This window comes from Pseudopodoces humilis, chromosome 7 (assembly GCF_049639895.1).
Source record: "Pseudopodoces humilis isolate 2021_Gansu_Grassland_sample_001 chromosome 7, ASM4963989v1, whole genome shotgun sequence".
In the NCBI taxonomy this organism is placed as follows: domain Eukaryota; kingdom Metazoa; phylum Chordata; class Aves; order Passeriformes; family Paridae; genus Pseudopodoces; species Pseudopodoces humilis.
In genome coordinates, this window is record NC_142206.1 from 9,755,047 (window position 1) to 9,781,660 (window position 26,614).

General features: G+C 44.8%; 1 protein-coding gene across 1 annotated transcript; it reads right to left on the reverse strand.

Moving 5' to 3' along the window:
• Positions 1 to 1,070: 1,070 nt before the first annotated feature.
• Positions 1,071 to 17,886, reverse strand: CCND1 (cyclin D1). The gene is made up of 5 exons (XM_005531784.3): positions 17,529 to 17,886; positions 15,616 to 15,831; positions 15,012 to 15,171; positions 9,818 to 9,966; positions 1,071 to 4,745 (listed from the first exon to the last, which is right to left on the reverse strand). Exons 1-5 carry the CDS (start codon positions 17,724 to 17,726, stop codon positions 4,590 to 4,592), a joined length of 879 nt encoding a protein of 292 aa, XP_005531841.1. The 5' UTR covers positions 17,727 to 17,886; the 3' UTR covers positions 1,071 to 4,589.
• Positions 17,887 to 26,614: the final 8,728 nt, after the last annotated feature.

Here is a 26,614-nt window from a genome sequence, read left to right on the forward strand (position 1 = left end):
CCTAAGTGTGTCTTCACTTGGTTTTCAAACACTTAAGATCAGAGAGATGAGCGATCAGCCATACAAAAGTAAGCTACTTGTTCCTTCTGGGGTTTTTGGGTTTATTTTTTAATATGCTGGGAAAAATGAATCATTTTTGGCCCAGACCAGTTTAAGCTTTGGCTTGATGTGTTTTTGAAGTCCCTGTGAGTTTAGTTCATCTTTCAGTGTTTTACACCTCCCAGGGTCACTCACTGTACGGAAGAGCTGCCCCTTTCAAATGGAACAAACCACACCCCGTTTGTACTGGTTTTACTTCACCCACCTGATCTGGGATTTTACAGTAGGCCACACGGGCTTCAGGTTTCTGGCTGAAATGACTGGGAAACCACTGAGCTCATACAAGCTCATCTGGGATTCTTCTGATGCAGGTGGTTTCCCATCTAGTGGTAACTGCCCTGAAAGGAGCTTATTCTGCACTAGACAATGATTAGCACGTTAGAAGTTAGCTCTGGAGTTTCATTTTTCATTTCCTGTACTGCACTCGCTGCACAGAATCAGTTGTAACATTAAGTTTAGTCAGTGGGAAACTCAGAAGGCAGATACTGAATTTCTAATTTGTGACAGGGAGGACAAGCACTTGGCCTTTTATGTAGATTTTTTTAAAGCAGGAATAATTTCACAAGATAAATTATTTTGGCATGTCTATTGGAACACAGGCTATAATTTTTTTCTCATTTTACTTTGTAATAATATATAATTTTTGCCCTAGGTCTGCTTCTTTCTTTACATACTTTAAGTAGGCTTTAATGTTTTTCAGGTTTATTCCTTATTATCTTAGCTATAAAAGCTGTGTCTGAGGGAAAGGCACAAAAACTTCCCCTGATGAGAAAATACCAGCAAGCATTCTGTGCCATCCAACATATACTGTGTTTTACCCTTTATTCACATGAACCACCAAAGGGCATTTTACTCTGACTAATTTCCTTTGATCTTAAAAAAGAAAGTCTTCAGGCAGGAAAAAAATATTTTTCTTCTTTAAAAAGACACGTTGGTGTGACAGGCAGACCGTTACCTACCCACAGCTCAAAACACCCACAGTTTCCTAAAATAACAAGAGGTCTTCAGCTTTTAAAATGTGGAGAGTCAAACCTAGAAAATGTCATGTGCTTTACTCACAGCACTGGGGAGTTGTAACCATTCAGCATTTTCAAGGCAATAAAAAAAAAAAAAAGTAAATTAAAAGACAACAACAGTTGGGTTTTACCAATTTTATTTCTAGACTTTAGATTTTTTTGCTGGAAACTTGTCTGTTACAGGTCTGTTGGTGAAAATGTGCATTTCAGACCAGTGATGACAATAAGTACAATTAAAAATGTACAAATCTGAATTGCTTTTGCTTACTACAGATTGTTATAATAACGTGACAAATAAAGCATCTCTGTTGGCACATGAACCCACTTATCTGGATTTGGCCTTTTTCAGTACATACAATATTTTAAAGAAATTTGCAGTACACACTGCCACTCAGTGTAACACACAATAAAACCAACAAGCACTACACTCAATAATCATGTTTGGTTCAGAGACACAGAGATGCCATAAACAGAAGTGTTTTATGAGGTAAGCAGTAAGAAATGTTCCTGAAATTTGGACAGAATGTATCCAGTCCTCCTGGGTCCTGCGACTGCTAGTAGCATTGCAATGCTTATTTATGAACTATGTAGGATCTTAACTGCATTTGCCTCAAAATGAGTTTTAATTCTGTTTTGGTTTAGCAGCATACAGGCAACAGCTAGATTATTCTTCAGCATACAACTCTGTTAGCTGGCTTATTTATGAGATTTACAGGCTTTTTTTAAATTAGCATTATGCTATAATTAAAAAAAAAAACAAAAACCAAAACAAACAAAAAACCCTAGTATATCATAACAGATTAAACACACAAAATACTTAGAGTTCCAGAAGATAACCTATCATACCAAATGATGTGTCCCAGCTGAGGGAGAACCACATCAGGTGGCACACAAGAGTTATATTATAATGCACCTTTCATATATCAATGTGGCTAATAACACAGCTTAAAACTACTATGATAATAAACCCCAGATCAGACAAAGAATCCAGCTTTATAAAATGCATAATAAAAAAAAAAAAAAACAAAACCACAAAAAAAACCAACCAAAAACAAAAAAACAACCAACGCTTGACATTACTTGATCTTCTGAAATGTCTGCTGGTTTTTAAATTAATGCAGAGACCCATTCAGAGCAATGTTCGATGCATTTCCATTTGCAGTAGAACTATGAGGCACTGTAAGAACATCAAAACCTGGTCTAGACACGGGTAACTGAAGTATGAGGTATTGTGAAACAGGAACCTTTTTTGGAATAGAGCAGTAATCACATTAAGTAAAAATTGATCACATAAAAAAATCTACAAAAAAAATGATGTCAATAATATAATTTTCTATGAGAAAATTAAAACCTATTACATGGCAGTATATGACATTGTATAACAAAAAAAAAAAAAAACAAAAAACTGATCCACAAAATAGCAGCAAAACACAATGACAAAGATACAGAAAAGCAATGTTAATTTTTTTTCAAACCATGCTGGGAATTTATCCATAGCAGCTCAATAAAAATGGAGCATCCACTCCTTTTCTTTTATCTTTTTCTTTTTTTTAATCTTTTGATTTTTTATCTTTTTTCCTTTTTTTGTTCTTTTATTTGTTATTGTTTTTTTTTTTACAATCAACACCTTAGTGGCAGTTTTCTCACATACATTTCACCATCATATTCTCCTCGAGCATCAACTTCAACAGCTATGTCCACGTCCCTTCAGCTACTTTCTAAAATAATAATAAAAAGATACATAGCCAAGATGTGCAAATTTTCTATTTGTAGCTAAATAAAAAAAACCAAAAATGGGGCATATGCTGGAATAAAAACTTCTTTCAAGTACTCCTCCAATTTTCATATCTATTAACTATGGCGTTTTTTCATGGTTAGATTGCTTTTGTAAATGTATAGGAAGGGGCCAAATAGACTGCTTGGTTTTGGGTTTGTTCTTTGAAGCGTGTCCTTTTTTTGCTTTAATAAGCTGGGTTAAAACTGCAACATCAAGGGTGGAAAGATTTTCTTTTTCAAAAGGGGCGATTGCATTAATTTACAAATGATACTGGCCTTACGAACATCCTCTGCAATAAATATTCTTTTTAGCCTTAACTATAAATTATATATTTTAGTGTTTAAAAACCTTCAGTTGTAAAAACATCTAGCGATAATCCTTAAAACTATGTGTCCTATATGTGAACCTTTAAGGCCCCTAATTTATAAAGATGAGTTGGCACCAAAGGATTCTAAACTTCAAACTTTTCTATAGAAAAGGAAAGGAAGATATCCTGGCAATTTGTGAATGCAATTTTCTCTCACTGGAACACAACCTTCGGAAAAAAAGAATCACCTCTCCTCTAACACCATAGTTAAATGCACTTGCTTTGCAATTCCAAGTTTGCCAACAAGCACTTAATATATTTCCAAACCATTCCATTAAAAAACAAACAAACAAACAAAAAAAAAAACCTCCCACACAATAAAAGAATGTATTTCCTATATCTAATGGACTGAAAGTGCTTTGAATGGAATGGTTTTAGAATATTACAAACGAACAAAAAAAAAAAAAGACTGAACTGTGGATTGAACCTGACCATAATTAGGCTGAATGTCTGTGGGGTCAGACCAGCGTTTTTACACAGGTAACTACAAAAATAGGAAGATTACAAAAATATAATATATTATGTCACTATTTCGGTTTCTCTTTATAATAGGGTCCTGTATGAGTAGTACATTGGCCTTTCCCAACCACACTAAGCTGGAACCCTACAAATGCCTCAATGCACAGGCAATCCACAGGCACAAAAAAAAAAGATTAACATATAATAATGCTGCATACTAACATACACTAACTTATGGGTTACGTTAACCATTTATAAGGTGAAGAGGATAAAAAAAACCCTAAGGAAGTAAAATAAACATTTACAGATGAATTATAAAGTGACTAAATGCATAAGCAAGCAAGATATAGAAAAGCCTAGAACTGCGTTAAAGCTATGCTTTTTAAAGAAAAAGAATATTTCATTTACTAGCTAAAAAAAAAAAAACAAAACCCTCTTCTACTTTAAAAATGGTTGGTTGGTTTGTTTTATATGTAAGAAATCAAATCTAATACCTCCCCTGGAGACATTTCGTGTGTTAATGCCTATTTTTACAACATACAGACAAGAACACTTTAATATAAAACTAGTTGATTATTATTGTATAAAATCCTCTATTTTTGTAGCACAAACCCCTGAGGGTAATGCAAATACTATTTTTTTTTCTATTTTTAAGACAGTTTTTGGGGTATTTTTTGTTTATTTGTTTGTTTGAAGTCACAGATGGAAGGGAGAGCAAGAAAAAAATATAACAAGACTGGTTTTCCCTTCTGGTATAAAAATGTCCTGGAGAAAAGGGTTTCTGGGGGGGAGATCCTGATGCCGATTCCTTCTCAGATGCCCTTTCTTTGTCTGCTTTTCTTGCCAAACAAATCCATTTAAGAAGTCCTCTTTAAATGTTCACGTCTCGCACATCAGTAGGTGTGCAGGAGAGGTCTGCTTCGTCCTCTACAGTCTTTGTTTCTGAAGATACATTGTGCTGCTGTGCCTGGCGTAGACTGGACTCGAGGAGGGACTCAATCTGTTCTTGGCAGGCTCGTAAACAATCCTGCAGGAGGGTGCAATGGAAGGGGGGAGAGAGACCCAAGAGTCCTTTAGAAATATCATAGGCTAAAATACCAGTTTTTTGACAAAGCAAGAGAAATATTATCAGGTTATCTGGGAGAGCAGAAGGCTGGAAAGGAGGGTGGGAAGAACAGCAGAAGCACCCGACAGTGAAAGGAGTGGATGAGCAAGCTTGTTTTTCTGCAGATTGTACCTTGCACTGCTGCTTCTCTGCCTGTGCTGTTTACAGTTCTGTACAAGCCCATTGCTCACAACTGTGATTTCTACTGTTACTCCAGGAGTCCTTCAGCAGTAGAGTCTGCTAGAAGTGATGCTCACAAACAGTAACATTTTTTCCCCAGGCTAAATTCCAGTAACAGGAAGTTCTTAGAAATGCCATACATATGTTGAGATGCCCATGCCCTAAGCTGTCTGCCAGCTGCTGCAATGTCCAGCTATGGGCAGCTGATAAATTCCTAACCCTCAAAGCATCTCCAGAGACGGACTGAACGGGACAGTACAACCCCAAAATGGAGAGGTCCCTCAGAAGCACCACGAAGCACCTCCCTAACCATGCACTACCAAGTCCATCCAAGCTTTCTGTGTGCTACCACATCCCCCTGGAAATCTCAGTCAGGGTGAGAAGTTTTTCTCTCACTTCCAAAGTGTTCTCTCCAAGCTGGATGTGCACACAATCCTCCTGGGGGTTCAGGAGGGTGCATAGGGAATTAAAAAGCCATAAAGAACTAAGAAAGATCTTGTCTGTGGTGGGGAAAGGCAACTTCCCCCAGGCATTGTGCCATACCATGAGGAGATATATCAGATTCCCAGCAACCAGAAGGCCTTTTAGCTCAACCTGCACAACTTCCTGCAGGGTGTGGAGGTCTGTACACCCACTGCAGTGGCACAGAAATGGTGCCCTAAATAGGCCAAACAACCCCACAGCATTTTGCCAAAACTCATCCAGCATGCTGTTTACCCTTATCTTTATAACAAACATTGTAAGCTTTCCCCCCCAACATCTTTAACTCCGTGTATTAAGGACTTTGAAGTTTCCTTTCAGCATTGCCTTTTCTGATTTAACCTATGACATGTGTTAGCCCTTGCGGTGAACCCAGTCTTCCATGATAAATTGCCGTCAAAAGTGTTAGGATGTGCATGACTGAGAATGAATGTTGTTTTCCTGAGAGGGTGACCTGCCTGCTGTTTTCTTTATTTCCCAGTTTCAATTCTGCCTTCATTCAGAGGCTTCTTGTGTGATCTACCAGCTTTTCACTGATTCCACTACCACAAGAATCTCCTGCCACCAATAAGGGCACATGGCATTTGGGGTAAAATAAGATTAGAAATCCAAGCAAACAATTCTCTGCAAGTCCTTTCTGAGAGAGAGGGAGGTTAATCCTACCTCTAAGCAGATCAGACCATCAGTTACAGCTCACTGAAAACACATAACCTATGACCTTTCCTGGTTTAAACCCTAGTGTAATATTTCCTCTTGACAGAGACACATAGTGTTTTAAATGACAAAAAGAAACACCTCATATCCTAAAGTCATCATGCCTTTGGCTCCTGCATACCTCTTGCTTCCACAAAAAGGTCTCTGTGAAGTCCCTGCACCCAGCCCTCCTCCAGATATAACAGATCAATCCTGACTGTAAGGCTCCCTCTTGCACCACGAACCTCCCTCGCCCTTCAAGTCAGACACATTAAAGAGGAGCACACCAACACAGTTTTAGGTGTTCCTGGCTTTACAAAGCCACTTCTGAGGATAATTCTCTTTTAGCACGTTCAGTGTTCCAAACTGAAAGCATTTTTCTTTTTCAGAGCAAAATTAATCCTCTTGGGTTTTGTTTTGGGGTTTTGTTTTCAGGTAAGACTGGATTTTATGGTGAGTTTTGATGGGAACTTTGTGGGTTTTTTCTCTAGTCCTGACCATTTGCATATAGTATGTTTGAGCTCTGAAAATTAAAACCATTCAAAAGAATTTCTCTAAATACCTATTCTTCTCCCTCTGGAGTCCAGTTATGAATTATTACATAGGACTATGTACTTTAAAGGTACTTTTTGCCCACATATTTTTTTTTTCATTTAAAATTCTCAGAGTGCAGCTTGCTGTAACTTCTTTTAAAAACAATTTTTACAATTTATTATGAACACTGTCTTAAGCTACAGTTGAATGAAAAGTTTTCTTTACTCTTTAATGTATTTTGTCCATGTCTTATTCAACCTGACTATTAGATAAATAGTTTGCCTGTAGGAATGTGTTAGAGTTAGCAAAAAACAGCTGCTAAACATAAAATTCACTGTGAACAACCTCAACAAAGCTTTTTTCATTCTCAGTACTTCCCAACACTGAAAAGCAAATAAAAAATTTGTGCATTATTCTGATAATTTCTCCCAACAACTTTTCTGCTTCACTACCCAAATTTTCAATGCCCACAAGTTTGTTCAAGGTCATAAACCCTTCCTGGATTAATTAAGCTCCTTATTAAAAAAAAAAAAAAAAAAAAAAGAAAAAAAAGGAAAAGAAAAAAATACTTGCTAGCTGAACTGATGTGGTCAAATACTTTTAAGATCAGACTCCAGGGTCAGATAGGAAAGGAAACAAACAACAACAAAAAAGGAACTACTTGGAAATCCTTTGTTCCTGCCTGACCTGTTCTGGATAACAAGCACATGTTTGAAGGTGCCTCTGAGAAGTGGCAGGCAGGAGGCGAATTCCAATGCACTAACAGACAGCATGGAGACCCAATCTAATCTAGTTTAGCAAATTTCTGGCCTGGAAATGAATGTCAGGTAAAATTCCATCTGTTTGAATGATGGGGTCAAGAATAGAATGATGGAAGACAGCCCAAGACTTCTAATTGTGATTATCTGATTTCTAATTACCCCCGACCAAAGGCAAAATGGGAAATTGGACTCCTACCAACATATAAACATGAACCATGAAGGAATTCCAATCAGGTGATATTATTTTAGATTCAGCTTTCTTTGAGACTAAAGGTAAAAAAGTGTAATTATGTAACCTGAAAACCAACAGATCTGCTGCTCCAGCATCAGGGGGAACACCAGCCCTGCTCTTAACATTCCAAGACTATCCAGTATATATCCAGTATTTATATCCAATATAAACACGCTCCCTAACAGAGGGAACCATCACTGGAGCATAACACTCTTCATACAAATCCCTGTGAAATGGGATAGCAGGAATGGCATTTGATACCATGGGTTATACAGATAGGTATTTTGGGAAAGTCTCCCTGCAGGGCAATCATCCTGTGTAGGAAACCGAGCAGATTCCTCTCTCAAAACAACTGCAGTAGAAGTTGCTGTTCCCTTATTCCACTCCAAACACAACAATATACCTGTACATACACAGAACTTTATGGATTGCTAATTTTCTGTAGCAATCCATTCAAATCCTTATTTCTACCTGACTCATGAATATATTTAGCACTGGAAGCTGGAGGGGAGTTACTCCCTTTTCAAGCTGTTAACTAAGCCCAGGTTAAACACTGAAAATCACCCAGGCCTTGAAATCACTCAGGACAGTTAAAATGAAATAAACAAAAATCCTCTTTTTTGCTAAAGCAACTTTTTCAAAAGCTCTGTCATCAACTAATTCAAGTTACATAAGGACAGGCCTTTCTGCACGATGTGAGAGAATCCACTTTAGTGCCTGGTAAGAGGAATGGTTAAATCACCTTGTTTGAATCAAGATGCTGCCTGAACAGATAGCAAGTATTTTCCCTCAGTACCTGCTTCAAACATCCCAGCCTGGACAGCGGCCAAACACACACTGGAATTATCTGCATTGTTCACAGACTGACAAAAAGCATCACATGTGCATACCAAACTGAGCAGCCCATTATTTCAGCATTTCTTAGAATATTCAGCATTTCAGGTTCTTAGAGAATGTAACACTTCCACACTGTATTACCTCAGCTGCAGTGACATAAGTGGCAAATATAACATGCTCAATACTGAGGTACTGTTCAGTTGATCAAAATAACACCGTGAGATACCACATTTTTCAGCAATTGTTTCACACAGTCTATCAAAAGTAAAATATTATTTTGCAAATAATTAATTGCAATGCATTCATCTTTCCAGAAATCGCTCAATCCTCTCAACAAAGCCAAATTACACAAATCCAGTTTTGGACTGGGACAGTTTTCTATGCATTTAAATTATTAACTTGTAAAATAATTTAACGGCATCTTCAAGATTCTGCACCCTAACCACAGAGTTGTCTTTATTTGACTCATTGTCCAGCGCTTGGAGACCTCACAAGAACCTATTTAAAGCATCTATTTATTGGTCTCCCACATTGTTACAAAACAAAGCTCAACTCTGCCCCAACTTCACACACCATTATGACATGGATCATTGACTTTAGGTCTTCCTTGTAGGCTCCCTTCCTGGCCCATTCACTTATGAAAGGTTTATTGCCCACTAGTTACTGATGTGCATCTCCTGGAAGCTGCAGTGCAAAATGAAGAGTCCTATGAGGACCATCTACCTTGTCAGAAAGTAGTGGGACAAGCATTTGTTCCAAAAAGGAATTCAATACCAGCTACTGTGCTGGTCTAGCACATAATAAACCAAATTAGATCATTAGAACTCTTTTAAGAAGAGCTTTTTCACACCACTTGGCACAATAAAAGGCCTCAAGAATGGTCAAAGATAAGGTCAGAGATACCACAAGGTCTCAGTAACTGTTTTCGGGTCTTATTCCCCAAGTTTCATTTTAGCGGGGCTCCTGGTTTAATTACTCCCAGCCAAACACAGCCTCTGCCACGTCCTAAGGCAGTGCAAGGCTTCCTCCTCTCCCAAACACCAGAGCTGGATGTGCCATTCCCATCCAGGAACTGCAGCAGCATCATCGCAGATTATCAGTGGGCATCACAACAACCAAACAAGCAGGCTGTGCACAAGAGAACACATTGAGAACCCCCACTCTGAGGCTTGACCTTTCCCAAGATTTACTGTCAGATTAGCTCCCATGCAGTAAGCAGGCATTCATTCTTAAAACCCCTTAATGCAGGAGATCAACCGAGAGAAAGAGTCACTTACCGGATCACATTTGATAACTTGTGATAGGAAATGTGTGAGGCATTGATAGGAGAGGAAAGTGTTAGTGTTCCCCAGATGCAGGCCTTGCACAGCTGCTACCACACTGCCAGCTGCGATCATGGAAGGTGGGTTTGAAATAAATTTAATATCTGTATGAAGAAAGGAGAGAAAAAAAAAAAGAAAAAAAAAAAAAAAAGACTGAAATGATTGCTTTAGGAGAAGCCTGTCCATACCCATACACTCTTTGTACCAGTATGGCTTTCAGCTGCCAACTATTGCATCTGAAAAAGCAGGGAAAATGGTGAGCAGAAAGGTGTCTCCTGCTCTAAAACTCTTACAGGTCCAAACCTGCAAACACTTATCCACATGAGCAACTGCTCTGCAGAGAGTGGCCCTTCTTAGCACTGGGCCTGGGAGGCCATTCATCACTTTGAGGTACTTTTATCATAAGCAGGGCCCCCATTCTTCCAGTGTTAAAATATTTTGCTCCTGTGAATAATTCCGCGGGGGTCAATGGCACTGCACATCTGAGAAAACCTGTTCACATCCTGCAGTGTCTTGCATGGTCAGATCCAAGGTGCGTTCTAATGATGAGTCCTGGGGCCCTTTAAAGCCGAAACCTTTGCTCTGACACTCAAAGGAATATTGCTTTAATGAACAACATCAACAAAAAGAAAGAAAAGAGAAAGAATGCTTAACCCTGTCAGGAGGCAGATAATCCATATTTAAATTAAGGTTTCATCTTAAAAATGCTTTGTCTCAACCTAGTCTCTTGTCAGTGGCTGCCATCCATCCTGGCAACAGGGATTTAATGTAAATGTGGCATAACTAAGTGACGGGGGTCCCAAGAATTGGCGGACAATCAGTTACATTCTGATGTGACACCATGCTGACAAGAGGCTGGGCCCCCTTCCAGACTGCATTGCTGTAGGTCTCTCCACAAAGCCACTCCCAGGATCCCTTAAGGGGCTATCTCTGCCATTTAGCATGTTTTTCCTTTGGGTTTGTTTGGTTTGGTTTGAGTTTTTCTAATTTTTTTTTAATAATAATAGTCGACATTTTGATGATAAGTCTCTTTTGTACTGAACAGGAATGCATTTGATCCGTGGCAGTGAACACCTTGGAGGAGAATCAGGAACAAAGATAGTAAGTGGCACAAGTCAAGGTCCAATTTTGTGAGGGAGAAAGGAAAATGCCACAATGTACACCAGAACCTGAGACACATTACTTCAGCTTTTATCAGAATAAAACTTCCTCTAGGTTGGAAAAATATAAACCATCTGTCAAACCCCTGAATGAAATCAAAGGAATGGACAGCTTACAGGGCTCAGTGGAACAATTTAAGTATTAAATCATGCATCTCCTTTATTATGATAAAATAACTTTTGTGTAAATGTTTTACCAGTGGAACTAAAGCCTTCAGGACTCTGTGGAAGTCCTGGCTCTGAATCTGTTTATTCAGACACTTCTGACACTCCACTGTGGCCCTGACCAACACTCACCTTCAAAGGGGCACTTCACCCAGCATCCTACAAACCTCCAAAATTAAACTGATACACAGAATTCTGGCCAAGCTTTAATGATGCACTGCCAGTGAAAAGGCAAACTCGAGGTAAAGTAATTTCATTTATGTTAAAATAAACATATCAAAATAAATTTGGTTTTCCCCCTTTTCCTAACCTGCCCATTTCCAGGCAGACATAAACACATGCATCTTCTAGCAAGCTGCTGTCCTTCCCAAAACAGAAAAAGCAGCAGTCCAGACTGCTTATTGGCACTGTACCCGTTCCAAAGCCAGTCCTGAACTAAAATACTGACACAGAGCTGCAGGTGGACTTGGGAAATGGGGGATTCCCAGTATGGATCCCACCAGGATGGGGTTGCTCAGAGGGGTAGGGTGGCAGTGCCTTTCTGACACTGTTTACAGAGCTCCACAAACAGGACATGACCAAAATGTGTCACTTTAATGAGCCCGTCCTGACAGGATCACGTTTGGGATTAATATTTGTGTTCTTGTTTTAAATGGAGCAGTAAACAAGAACATGAATTCATAGTCACACCCTCATTCTTTCCAAGGTGGAAAAGTGATAATGAAGTTTAAATGACCAGTTTGTGTCTGTCCCTATAACCACTCCAGACAAGCAGCATGGACTGCCTTTTTGTTGCAACTCAACAAGGAATTATTTGTGGCAGAGGCCACTAATTTCAGCATATTAATCAGGGGGCCCCTCTAGCCTGTAATTGGATGCCCCCAAGTGAAGAGTGTGGCATCATTGTCAGCCTCCATCGCCTCATCTTGCGCTATTGAGCGCTCAGGAACAAGGGGGCTTCGGTGAGATGAATTAGACCTGACACAGCCACAATGGGGTAGGGGGCCCCATCAATTGAAGCACACATCCCCAGTAGCCTATCTGAGACTTCATCCAAAAAGAATAAACAACTTCAGCGTTGTTAAAAAGAGAGAGAGGGAGAGAGAGAGGAGGGGGAGGAGAGAGAAGAATGCCAGCCACCCTGAAGGGAGGACAAAGCAGGCATATAGGCGCTGCAGCGCTTTAAAAAAAATTCCTAACAAGGCGAGTCACCCCTTTTCCTTTTTAAATGGAGCAGCAATTCCATCCGTCTGGAGAGCTGGGGGCTATGAATGAAAATCTTTTCATTGAGGCAAATCAAAACTGTGAACATAAATCACTTGCTGCAAGATGCAACAGGTTCCAACTGGTCACATACCTTGAGACTTCCAATTTTATAAAGGCTGGAGAATGGGAGAATTGTAACACACTCTTTTCAAAGGGGGGATCTTTCTTTCTCCTTCAGAGAGGACCAAAGCAACAACAATAATAACAGTAGTAATAATAATAATAATAATAATAATAATAATAATAATAATAATAAAAGGAGCCTGGTATGTTTTGATAACCAGAGAAACATAATGAAATGCTGAAGCTCCAATATTTGTTGCTATTCATTGTTATGCTTGTATAGAGCTGCAGTTCTCCCTCAACACTGGTCTTAACTTGGGCCAAAAGAGGCCTGCTTCCTTTTGAGCTCTCTCTGCCTTGCTCAGCCATGCCAGAGCCCCATTCATTAAGCTCAATTATGTGTTAACTTCAAAAAACCCCGGTAATTTTTTTTCTTTCTTTTTTTTTTTTTCTTTCCTTTTTTTTTTTTTTTTCTACTTTTTCTCCTGAACCTACCACAGCACAAAGGCATCCTTTGGTGAAAATGGATTTTTCAAAACCAAACCAAATCAAACAAACCCATTTCTACTTCTACTAGCCAGACAACTGGAGAAGGAGCTTAGGAGGAATTCCCCTCAACTTCACCTTGCAGCGTAACCTTCTTTTTCTGGAGCAAACACACACACACTCACCTACAAACACTTCCACAGCCTTCACCTTGGTAAGCCAACTGGCCAAGGGTTTGTTTTCTAAGCAAGCACTATTTTGCAGTCTCTTCCTATGAGAACCTCCTTTACAGAAGAGGACACCGGCAAAGGAGAGACTGCACTTGCCCCTGAGGCCACTTGAGTGAGCTGTCAGTGTTTCCAGTGGACTTTGGATCAGGCCCCACAGCATCCAGGCAGCACAAGGCATTTGCAGTCCATCTAGGTTCATTTTGGCAAGGGGAAATGCAGCACAACCCAGCAACAGCAAAGCAAAGTCCAGATGCTGCTTAAGCCACATGTGATCTTCACTAGCCAACAAAAGAAGTCATGAGAAAAGCAAAAGGTAGAGAAACCCCTGACATCCAAAAATAACAATAAAAACACAGAGCCTAGTGGCAGCCTTCCTGAGCGCTTTATATTCCCCAGGCAATATTCCCAACTTCAGTAGGGAGCTGAAGAGGGCCTCAACTCTGGTGAGCTCAGCGCTGTTTTTTTTATAAGCTAAGTGAAACTCCCAGAACATGGTTCTCATTTACTGATCCATTCTCCAGCTGTGGTGTGTAGTAGTGTTAAATAAAGGCTCTGGATGTGCTTCCTAAAAGAAACATAACAACATCGACAGTAGATCAAAGTACTGGACTCTTAGCAAGTCTCCAACCTTTGAACTACTCTTGTTTTCATCCCTGTCATTGCCAACACAACAACCTAGGTTAAACATCCCCACATCCAAAGGGGAGCCCGGGTGGCCGTCCTTTTTAGCTTCAAACTTAGCAAATCATGCCTCCAGAGCTGCAGCAGCCTCGTAGCTGGTAGAACCTGGCGTGGAGGGATACAGTGGACTTTCCCAAAATGTTGCTGCCGGTGGTTTGAAGCTTGTGGTGTTCCCAGCACCGAGCATTACTCCAGGCAACCTCACCTATGAGCTGCCCCTCATGCTGATGTTAGGCCCAAGATGAAGAGCAATGCCAGTGTTTATAAACTTCTCTTTTATGGCTTGGTTGTTCTATCTTTAGGCCTTGCAGTGGGGCTGGTTCTGTGAAATAAAACTTTTTTTTTTTTTCCTTCTGAGTGCATGCCATCTTCCTTCAAATTTTACACCAAATCCAACCTCTGGAAAACAAGCTACACGGCATTAACGGGTGCTACCGGCCACGCACATCCCACCGAAGTTTTGGAGCGTGGATACCACGACTCTTTGGCATCTTTGGAGGCCGGCCCTGCTCATGGCTCCAGCACAGCACGTGGTCAGGAGGGTGCAGATGGCAGCGGCTAGGTCCTGTGCCAGGAAAAGCCTCTGTGCCGCGTGGCGCGCCTCCAATCCACCAGACACTGAGGAGGGGGCCAAGAGGCAACTTGAAGAGGGAAGGTTTAAAACCCCACGCAGTGCTATTCACAGGGAAAATCTCCCTCCACCTTTAAAAATTTGTCTTAAAGAATGAATCCACACGGGGAGGGGTTCCCAGCATGGGCAGTAAGCCTTTTGCAGCCCCCACATAAACCCGGTGTGAGGAGGGGAGGAAATCGTGCCACACTGAGCTACGGGCGGGGGAAGTGGGGGGACTGTCCCTCTCCCTCCCTGACAACCACACACAACTCCGACTCAGAAGCGAAATATCTTCTGAAAAGAAAAACTTACCTCTGGCAAAGTAATCCACCTTCTGCAAACAAGGGGCAATAATCGGGGCTTAAACTACCTCCCCGCAGCTCTGCGAGCGCGCCTGAGACCAACAGCTACGGGAAGCCTTACAAGCCGGGGGGTGGGCGCGTGTCGGGGAGCAACGCGCTTTGCGCAACGTGCAGGGCTCATACCTGTAGCGCACAGAGCCACAAAAGTCTGAGCATGTTTACGGATGATCTGCTTGGTGTCCTCTGCCAGAGGCATTTTAGTAAGGAAATGTTCAATGAAATCGTGGGGGGTCATTGCAGCCAGATTCCATTTCAGCTTATTCACCAGCAGCAGCTCCATTTGCTGCAAAGAGAAGAGGGAGGGGAAGGGGGAAGGGGGAAGGAGAGGAAGAGGGGGGAGCGTAGTTAGAGCCGCTCGCACACGGTGCCGGGGGCGCAGCGCTGTCCCGGGGTCGGGGCGGGCTGCGGGATCCCCCCGCGCTGGGCAGAGCCTGTCGGGGCCGCCAGGGGGAGCCCGCGGGCCGCCCAGCGCGGGGGGGGTCCCGCTCCCGATCCCGGCTCGGCCCCATCCCGGCCCTATCCCAGCCCGCCGTCGCATCCACAGCTCCCGCCCGCCCCAGCAGCCCCGCAGTCACCACCGGCGCTTCCGAACGTGCGGGGTTGCCGTTCTCTTTTTTTTTTTTTCCTTTTGCCTGTATTTTTTATATATGTATTATTTTTTAAAATGTTTGTTTCGATTTTTTTTTTTTTTTTTTTTTATTCTTGAAGTGATTGAACGTGAAATTACCAGTAATTCGTCGGGTCTAATGGAGTTATCTGTATAAATGCACAGTTTTTCTGCGGTCAGAGGAATAGTTTCCTTCATTTTTGAAGCCACAAACATGCAGGTAGCTCCGAGCAATTGCAATCGGCTTTTCTTGAGGGGTTCAAACGACAAAAATCTGTCCAAATAATTCATAGCCAAGGGGAAAACTTCCTCTTCGCACTTCTGCTCCTCGCAAACCTGCAAGAAGGAGAGAGATCGTTCAAGAGTAATTGAGGCGAAAGCCAGGCTTGTCCCGCTGCTCTCGCCCTCCCTCTCCCCCAGGCTTTGCAGGGCAAGGTTGAAGGAGACGAGGAGGAAACGCAGTTGGGGGAAATGGATAAATATGGGAAAAGCAGCGGCATCAAAGAAAATGAAAGTCACGAGTGACAAAGTGGGGGGAAATGTTGCGTTAGAAACCCGCAGGCGATTCATGGCAAAAGGGGAGGGGGTAATCGAAGAAGAGGTCTGTGCCCAGTTTTCCAGCCCTTAAGAACAAATTTTTAAAAAGGGAAGAAAACGGAAAGCGGAGGAAAATGTGAACCCCCGTGGTTGGTAACGGGGTGCAGAGCCGGGCTCGGCCCCGGATTTATTTATTTCGCTTTTATTTTTTCATCTAATTTGCCGTTGTGCTGCCGATTCCCCTCTCTGGTCGAGACACAAAGGTGGCGTCCAGCCTCATTTCCCCAGACGTCATCTTTTCAAAAAATATTTAAAAATATTTAAAAAATTATTCGAGCTCTCAAAAAAGGCTGAAAATGAAGCGGCGGGGGTCCTTTACCGAGCCCCGTGCCTCTGGTCCTTCTGGGGGGCTCCAGGGGGATCCCCCGAAGTGAAATTCACCGCCTCCCTCTCTCGCCCTGAAGCACAGCCGGGCGCGACATTTCCCAGAGCAAGGCAGGGCGCTGCGGTTTCAAAAATTAATTAAAAATACATCGCGGGCACCCAGAGCTTCCGAAAAGGCATGAAAATGTAGCCCAGCTCCTGGGGCTCCCGCTGAGAGGCCCCCCAGACGTGTCCCGCCAGGGACGAGGCCCTTTCCAACTGGCTTTTCCCAAGCAACCTTGCCGCTCGCCGCCGCAGCACAAGCGTGCCTTTGAGGGGTGACCGCAGCTCCAGCCTCTCTTCGCGCTGAACAAAGAAACTTTCACCCTGCAACTCCCCCAGAAACGCCGGAGCCCCTCCGGCCGGTCCCCCTGCCCGCAGCCCCAGCGGGGTCCCCCGGCCCCCGACCTTCCTCCCCCGGCCCCTTCCCCCGCTCCCCCCTGCCACACACACACCCTTGGCTTTGCTCCCCGGGACTTTCTTCGTTTTTCTCCCGATTAATAAACACTTTTGCTTTGCAAATAAAAGAACAAAGATGGCGCATAATACTGGCACGGGCAGCCGCTTGCATACGTGTACAAGGATATTAATTTAAAATAAAATCCCCAGAAAACACGAGCTGGCAGGGGCAGGCGGCGGCCCCGCGCGGCCGGGGACTCGGCGGCCGGGCCGGGGCCGCTCCCCGCCGGGCCGGGGGAGCCCCGAGCCGGCTCTGCCCCGGCTCCCAGCGCCGGCACCGCCTCGCTCCGACGGCCGGAAAAGGAGCCGGGCACCCCCCGACCCCCGGGGCCACCGGGCAGGGGCGAGGGGGGCTCGAACGCCGCCCCCCTCGGCGCCGGGACCCGGCTGCGGCAGCGGGGACACGGAGCCGGCGACAGCGGCGGCAATCACCGCCACCTCGGGCCGCTTGCCCTCGTTCCACGCGGGCGTCTCCGAGGGCAGGCAACGTGTGCCGCGCCGGGAAAGAGATCCCGGGGGAGAGGGAGAGGGGGCAGGAGATGGGGCAGCAGCTCCCCGGATTAATTCGTTTCGGTGTCGGAGCTTGCAAGGAAAAGTCCCCGAAAGATACAAACCTCCAGCATCCAAGTGGCAACTATTTTCCTCATATATGGCAAGATTTCTTTCTGCACGCACTTGAAATAGGAGACGGAGGGCGAGCAGGTCTCCTCCGCCTTCAGCATTGTCTGCAGCACCCTGTCATTGAGGAGGTTGGCATCCAGGTAGGCTCGTCGGATGGTCTCCACCTCGCAGCACAGCAGCTGATGTTCCATGTCTGCCTTCGTCGCCTCGAGTTAGTTCTCTGCAGCAGGACTGAGTCAGTCGCTCGCTCGCTCTCTCTCTTCCCCTTCCAGGAGTCCCTTGGATGCTGCTTCTGCTACTGCCGCTACAGCCCTCTGGAGGCTGCAAAACTTTCTAACTTCCAACAAAACTCTCCTGGTGTAGTCCCTGTGACGTTACTGTTGTTAAGCAGAGATCAAAGCACGAGAGAGAATGAGAGAGAGAGAGAGCCAAAAGCAAGGGGCAGAGCCCTAAAGCCATCCCATAGGCTTCAAGTCCTTCCCCTTTGCTTAGCTTATAGAGAGCAGGGTTTTAATGCAAATGAGACAAGGGCTCGCTTTCTTCAAGGGCAAGGGAGAGGTGGGGGAAACCCAAATTGTCTCTTCGGTGGATCATGCATAATTTTAAAAATGGAGCGAGTTCTGCACTGGGAGCCAAATGATGAATGGGGCTAAGGCCACACACAGACCCTAGGGAGAGATATGCAAGGAGACTTAGTATTATTTTACGGGGGCACCGGGGAGGGGAGCAGAGCAGCACCAGTGCCTTGCTGTTTGCTATCAATAATAATAATAATAATAATAATAATAATAATAATAATAATAATAATAATAATAATAATAATAATAATAATAATAATAATAATTAGTAATAATGTTGCTGTCACCAACGCGTACCTGCCATACTGTCCTTTAAAAAGGTGCACTCCCAATCTGAACACCTACTCTTTGTAGCTGATCCCAAGGGAAAACCTTTCTCCTGTTTCTTCAGTCCTGTTTTTCCCTGCCAGGATGGTTTTGCCGCACACCAAAATTTTTAAACAATTGGGGTTTCCACCCATCTCCCAAGATGGTTCTTTTTCTATTTTTTTTTTTTTTAAGGTCTTTCCTTTCACTTTAAAGGTTTCACCTTCCCAGAGGGGCACGGAGGTGGCAGGGGACAGGTCGAGAGCTAATCCGAGACGCAGCCGGTGGCAGCGCACGCCGGGGAAGGCCACGCTTGGCACCCCACCCCCACGGCTCACTGCCACCCAGGAAAATATCCCAGCGGAGCAGCAAAATGGTGGCCAGGGATTCCTCCAGCACCTATGGGGAGACGAGCTGGCGGAGTGGGAGGGAGGTGTCGGCAGTCGCCGGATCCTGCAGGGGCCTCATCCACATCTCCAGGACATTCTGTCCACGCGTGATGGGGCCCGGCCGTAAATAACTCCCGCTCCCCGCCGAGCCGCCTGTACCTGAGAAGGCTGTGCATCGCGCTGTTTTTGTTAAAAAAGGACATCTCTTAAAGGCTCCCTTTCCGAGGGGCTGACAGCGCAGCTTGAGGCCCGCTGGGGAACACCGGAGGTGAGGCGATGTGTGGGAGAAGCGATTTGTCCTGCACTAAAATGGCAAAGGGAAGAGCGGGGAAGGCCAGAAATTGGGGTGCACGGAGTAATCTCAGCCTCGGTGCTTTAGCATCAGCCGGGTGCTGCCTGCGTGTCTGGAATACCTGCCGGTGGTACAACACTGATGGCATAAACTCCAGCTGGTGGCAGGGGCTGCTTGCCTTGGAGGACACAGCATCTCTCCTGCGTGACCCGCGGGGAGAGCAGTGCCAAAGATCACAGGGCACGTTGTTGCACATTTGGGTGTTTATGTAATCTCTTTACATGGACCGTCTGCCCATCTTTCTCGTTTACTCGTTTGCTTGAGCATTTGTCTCCATTTTGTCTCCGTCTGTCAGGAGGAGGAGGAGGATGTCGGAGGCCCCGCGCTCTCAGTTCCCCTTGCACAGCCCACGGGGTGACTCCAGAAGGTCCTTCAGTGAGGAAGCTGTCCTCTGTCCCTCTGCCTGTCTGTTGTGCTTCACGCACGGGACGTGTACTTGTGTTTTCACAGCTTTAGTTGGCCGGGAAGGTTTTAATATTAAATGAAGAAACACGCGACCCTGCGCTCCTGGGTCGAAATTGGACGTGCCTCTGATGCACATCCGGGGGGACCCTATTCAAATAATAACCCTGCGCCCCCAACACCTTTCTGGTGAGCAGCTGGTTTGGGGATGCAGGGCGAGCCCTCGGGGCAGCCGGTCACATTCCATTGGATCGTGCCAGCTCTTTCATTCCAAACATTTGTTCCTGGCCACGCTGCCCAGGCACACGGGTCCCTCTCCGTGCGCGGCGCAGCACCCACGCCTGGGCATCCTCCCGGTCGCTGCCGGTCGAAGCGGGCTCTCCGAGCCGCCTTTCCCCCCGCTCGGAGCACGCGGCCACGGCTTCATTCATAAAAGCAGCGCGGCGGGGCGCGGGGCTGCGCGGCGGGCGGGGCTGGCGCGGGGCCCGGGGAGCCCCCGCGGGGCGGCGCGGCCGCAGGAAGCGGCGGCGCGGGAGCCAATGGGGGCGCGGGGCTGTTACCGGGCGGGCCGGGCAGATCTCGGCCGGGGCTCGCCCGGTCCCGCCGACACAAAGGGGACGGGCCGGGCGCAGCGGCAGAGCCGCCGCCGGGCCGCCCCCGCTCTCTCCGGTGGCAGCACCGGGCGGTCCCACACCTGCCCGGGCCCGGGGGCGGTGCCGTCCGCCCGAGCCGCCGGGATCGCCCGAGCCGCTGCCTGCCCGAGCCGCCGTGCCCGCACCGGGGCCCCCGGGTGCGCTCCGTGCCGCCCGTCCCGCTCCCGAGCCGCTTTTCCTCGGATGCGCTCTGCGGCCGCTTCCGCCGCTCTCGCCCCCGGGGGCTTCCGACGGCTCTTCCTTCCTGCCCGCTCTCCCCGGCTCCCTCCCTCTCCCCCCTCTCTGGCTCCCTCGCTCGCTCCCCGCGGCGCCCGCCCGCTGCCGGCGATGCCGGGGCCGGCCGCCACTTTCTCATGATGTCATCTCACCTCCGCCGCTGCGCGCCGCCGCCGCCCGGCCCCGCCGCGGGAGCGCGCATTCCTGGCGTGCCGGTACCCGCCGTAATGTCGCGAACAGCGGTGTAGCGGGGGCGCCGCCGCGGAAGAGAACACCTCCCCCCAGAAATCCCACTCCTGGGCCGGACTCCTCTGGACGAGAAAGAGAAGGAACTGCTGGACAGAGTCCGGCAAACGATGACGGATGTGGAGCAGCCCTCCTGTGAGGAGAGGCTGAGGGAGCCGGGGTTAGTCTGGGGAAGGCTGCGAGGGCATCTGATCAATTCCTGTAAAAATCTCCAAGGGGTGCCAAGAGGAAGGTGCCAGACTCTTCAGTGGTGCCCAGCAGCAGGATGAGGAGCAATGGCAGTAAACACAAGAGGTTTCACCCTAACGGGAGGAAGAACTTCTGTACATTGAGGGTGGCAGGGCTCTTGGAACAGCTGCCCAGGGAGGGCGTGGGGTCTCCCTCTCTGGAGACGTTCCAAACGCACCTGGAGGCGTTCCCGTGTCACCCGCGGTGCCCAAAAGCCCAGTGCAGCCGTGTGCGGCCCGTGAAGTGAGGAATTTGATGGAGCAAAGCCCAGAGAGGGTTTCTGTAGGGGAACCTACAACCGGGGAGAGGCAGGAGTCCGGGTGGGAGGGAAGGTAGGGATGGCTGCGGTGTCCCGAGATGAGGAGGTGTCACTGATGAGACCAAACAGGCAGGGACAGACCCAGAGCTAATGGGATTTAGCCCAAATTTGTTCTGGGGGTAAGAAAACGCAAAAGGCCTAAGTGCAGAGGGGAAAAAAAAAAGGAGGGAGCAAGGTTTTGTTTCTTTCCTCATCGAGGGAAACCTCCTGTGAGGCCATGCCAGAAATGAGCCAGTGGTGGGAGAGGCACCAGAGAAAGCCTGGCAGACAGTAACAAGGTGAATAAACAATGTATTTGAGCACCAGCATCCTCAAAGTGAATGTATTTTAGTGGAGAACGTTTTGATTTTATAACCAGCAGCTACAGTTTCTGTTTTGCTCACTGGCAGTATGTTTTAGTAATATATCAGCATGAAAATGGCCAACACAGACACTGGGGTTTGATATGGATACGCAAGGTAAAAAAAGCACATCTTGGCCACATAGAACATTTACACTTGCTTTACAAAGTAAAGAAATATTTTCTCTATTCCCCAAACTGGCACTTGCTCTAGTAGCATGGCAAGGCTTCTCAAAGGCACGTAATAAATACCATTGGAAATTTGTTGTTGAATTGCTTATTCAGAAGGTTTTGTAGTATAATGCTATTATTTTTCTTTAAAAAATGAAAACCCAAACAAACAAACAAAAAACCTGCCAAAAATCCCAAACAAACAAAACCAAAAAACCAACAAAAACAAACAATCACAGGGAGATGCTTTGTAGCAATTTTAAGCATAATTCCCCCATAAGTGAGAGTAAATCAGTATGGATCACATATGCTGCAGAAATGCTCTCTCAGAAAGGATGGTTTCTCATTCTTCCTGTTGAGTTAAAGTGAGGTGGTGTTGTTGGGAAGACGCTGGAAGCTCGTTGCTGTGGTCACCTGCAAGATGCTTGCATCCCTCAGACCGTTCTGAGATCCTCAACCGCACTGCTCCTTGGTTGTAGATTGGTACCTCCCTGAAGGACAAGTATGCATTCTTTCAAGCTTTAGTAAAAATAATTTGGCTCGGAATCAAGTCTAAAACACTTGATTATAGTTTTGACCTGAAGCATAGATGACAAAATGATAAATTTCCAAAACTCAGGCATTTTTCAGAGCACGTGAATTCAATGGGAGTAATACCACCATCTTCAAAGGGAGCAGGACTGAACCCGTAATGTATAGCACTAATGACTACAATCAAATAAACTCACTTTGCCTGGGCTTTCTACCACCATTAGCCTCATGCATGTGTGCCTGTGCACTTTTATGTTTGTTCCAGAGGAATGGATTCGGGGTGCTGCTATTTCAAATCTGTGGCACCCATGCTAAATTGATGACAATATAAATAATGATGCAGGGTGACAAGATCTGGGGAATCTGGTCCACTTGCTTCCAGAAATCAGTAAAGGAAGTGAAAAACTGAGAACCTTGAGAGATGAGATTATAGTACTAATGAAGCCTTCAGAAATATTTATACTTAATTTGAGCTGTTTGTGGCAGCTGGTATTTTCTTATTTACTTGAGGTACAGCCCAGTTTGGTTAAAAATGAGAATGGAATAGCATATATTTGGGGAAAAATATAATCTTAGAATTGCATCTTTGTATCCTATTTATTTTATATTCTTTTTGCTGTGTCTGGAACACTACACAGTAGCTGCTTTATCCCCTCTGGTCGGTTCTTAACCTGACTCACTCTCCATGGAGTTACAGAAGAGGATGCAAGGTATGATAATAACTCCCTATTTAAGTCAAGTGAATTTCTTATGTTGGCTAATTTTCATTTGTGTTTACATCATTGACCAAATTGCTCAGATTTGCAGCCTTGGACTGTGAATGCTTCTCTTTTCAGAGAAGAAAAATAACAAGAGGAATTGTCTTTCTGAGTGTGTATTCCATTTCAGAGGGTTTAAAGTAAAAATAAATAAATAAATAAATAAATAAATAAATAAATAAATATATTTATATAAAGAAGAATGTCAGTTTTGATCAACAACTCCATTAATCCAAAATACACAGAGAGGTCTCCTCTAGCCACAAGCTGGTGGTGTCATGGTGTGAGTGCTGACCACCAGCATGTCTTGAAAAGAACAGGTAATGTCCCAGAATACTGAGCTGGGAAAAAGGAGGATCTGGAAAAGCAGAGTGGCTGCATTTTTGCTTGAAATGCACAATAAAGCTATGCTCCCACCTTATCTCTCCTCTTTAAAATCTGTATGTAGTTGGAGCATATTCCCTTCACAACCAAAGTATTTCATCAAATCCCAGCTATGCCTTCGAGTTCAGGCTGGAAAAGGAAACCGGTTTAAAAAAACCAAACTCCCAGCCAAATGTTGGTACAAAAGCAGGAAATTTTTCTCAAGAGATTACCAAGAATACTTTTTCCTATTTCTGCAGTAATCAAATTATGTAGCACAGTGACTTGCACTGATGGAAATGAGGCTAAATTGTGGATAGTTCAGAAGCTTATTCAGGGAAAAAACTGAAACATGTACCTAAATTTAAATAAGTAAGTACACTGGAATTACTCAAGTGCCTAAAAATTAAAGATATGTTTAAATACATTGCTAAACTGGAGCCTAAGGGTATGGTTTAAAGTTAACACTAAACTAGTCTAGACAGTAGCTGTTGCTGAAAGTGATCGTTCTTCTCCTGGTTCACTGCCCTGAAATGCCCATCCTGGAGTAAAACCCACACAGCTTGTTGACAATAACATCTACTTCCTCAACAACTTTGAAAAGCACCCATTTCTCATAAAAATGAAAGTAGAAGTCTCAGTTAATGCTGAAGTCCATGGATTTTAGCTAGAGTCAGCTTTTGTGTTAACATGCAGCCCCTGTTTGATTTCACAAGCTCCAGCCTGTTTGAGACAGAATAGAGGGGAGCAGTTCTCATGACAACTGGGATGCTTATATTTCCTGTGCTTGTGGGCTCCACAATATCCAGGGGGAAAGGAACAGCAGAGAAAATGTGTCAATGAAACCAAGCTGGCTGCAAAGCAAGAGGAGACAGGGTGTTTTGAGATGCTCGTCCCTTTCACTGGGATGCAGGAGATGCTGGAGTTTTGGGGTGCTCACCCCTGTCTCCTGAAAGACTGACTGTAATTTCTCTAGAATAAAACCACAGAGGTTGAAGGGTGTTGACCTGACACAAAGGCATGTGGCCTCTTGGAAAGGTTGAGGCTTCCTTGGACACACCCCAAGAGGTCATGGGCTGAGGCAGATGATGTTTGCAGAGCTGTCTGCATTCTTAGGGTGACGGTAGCATATCTGAGTCTCTCAGTGCAGACATTGAAAGGCAGCAGAGGTCTGAGGATCCCAGGTATCCTTCAGGCAAGTTTTCTGTGGAAGGACTTGGGGGCCTGTGGATTTCCATCATGGACCATTTGTACTGCTGCTCAGTACTTGGCCGCTTGCCTGTGAGGGCTTTGTGATAAGACTCTGAACAAAGATCTCGCAGGTTTTTAATCAAATGTTTCCATTGGCTTTAATATGTTGTACCCATCAGATTAGAGTCACTCAGCAGAACTCCAGCCTTCCACACAGTGTCTGATTTATCCTTGTTCTTGCCATGTGCCCAGGTCTGCTCTGCTGACATTGGTTCTAGTTGTGCAGTCCTGTTGTGTGGATTTTTTTTGGGTGGGGGAGTGGTGCAATTAGCCTGGTTGAAGCAACAAGGCCAAGGAACATCAAGCAGTGAAATAAAGTCTTGATGACATATTTGAACTCTTGGAGACCATGGGTTATCTGATCTGCAAGGTCACTGCTGTTCTCTGGGAAAGTTTAAAAGAATCTGCTCCTGTTTCAAGCTTAAAGGGCCCTTCTTGATAATTGTAGGATGCAAATCCAGTTTTTCTGTAAGTATATGCAGTTGGTGAGTGTTTCAGACTACTTCATACCTGTGTTTTTATTTCCTTTTCTTTTAACTACTCATCAAAAACAAACAGAATAGTTTTAATAAACAGAAGGAAAAAGTGACTCCAGTAAGGCTCCTTCTGCTACCAGAACTGAATGAAATGCAGAAAGGAAAATAACAATATGAAATGAGAAACCTACAAAGAACTTAAAAATTCCTTTTAATCATTTAAGCTGTCATCAGTAGCTGAAATAAGGAATTATATTTCAGACATGACTTATACCAGGCATGCATTAAAAAGAAAAAGGCAAATTGATAGTGCCTGAAGATTCTGTGCCTGGGAATAAAAAAGTTCCCTGGAAGCCAAGTGCTTTTTCCACCGTTCAGGCTGTAGAAGAAAAGGAATGATGGCCCTTGATCTTTAGCAGCTCTAACAGATGGACTTGGGGAAGCAGGGGGAAAATAACAACAGTGACAGTTTTGTCTTTCTGTATTTCTGAAAAGTCAAAATGTTAGAAGTTATTCTATTACAAAGATTCATTATGGGTATGATTAGCTTAACAGGGTTCTCCTGTAATACAGATCATAAAATCCCGTCAGAACTAGGAAACAAATGCTAAAAATGTTGCATAATAACTTTCACAGACCATTAAGCTTTAAGGCTACAGCGTGGGAGTTTGTTACAAAGAGACCCTCTTACAGCAGCAGATACTTTAAGTGAGAGGTATTTCCCACCCCAGGCTTTATTTGCTGCCAAGTCTGATTTCTGGCTGTGTTTATGTTCCTATATGGGCTGGCTTAGCTTGGCAGTGGGGTTGCTGCAGTGGCACGAGGAGAGCTGTAGGAAGGGATTGGGCAGGCTGTTATTTTCCTTTCATGGGAAGCTGAATGTGTAAACTCCTGGCCGTTTTATCCTTGCTGGCTGTGGCAAAGTATCCCCCCTCTGTTTCCCTTCTATTACACTAACAGCATTATTCAGCAGGATGAGGTTCCTGGTGTCTTTCATGCCGCTCTCTGTGCTTTTGGGAGCAAGGATAATGCACTCCCTTGCCTCAGGGACTATGAATTCAGTGTCCTTAAGGAACATGGAGTTTATCTACAAAGCAATGCACTGCTTGTGCCATAAAAATTCCTTATCACCCTGTGGGAATAAGGATTCAGATGCATTTGTTTGGTTCTCTGTAGGTATTGGAGTTTAAGGAAGGGATCCTATTATCTTGCCATTATCTCCTTGGGCTGGTTTTACCCTGGTATAATTCTATGAAGCTGCTTCTGACTTATGTTGGGCGGATGGGGAATGATTGAGTGCATGGACTCGATGAAGTTACAGTGGTAGTAAAATGTGAGGTGGAGTCTCTGATGGGGAAAATCTTTCCTTTTCCATTGATAAAAAGTTTATGATTAATCTCTGGCTTAATTACATTATCCTTTAATTAAGCTTGCAAGTGCCAAAGAATGGGGACTTTGGTGTGCTTTTTCTTTGCTGTCTCCTGATCATGGCTCTGCTGG

What these genes read in the sequence shown, in the direction of transcription:
- CCND1 (XM_005531784.3), bottom strand. Translation starts at nt 17,726, where the DNA reads ATGGAACATCAGCTGCTGTGCTGCGAGGTGGAGACCATCCGACGAGCC. An exon ending in TTAGACCCGACGAATTACTG is followed by an intron (nt 15,172 to 15,615) that starts GTAATTTCACGT and finishes TTCTCTTTGCAG; the next exon opens with CAAATGGAGCTGCTGCTGGT. An exon ending in AAGTTATCAAATGTGATCCG is followed by an intron (nt 4,746 to 9,817) that starts GTAAGTGACTCT and finishes ACCCTCCTGCAG; the next exon opens with GATTGTTTACGAGCCTGCCA.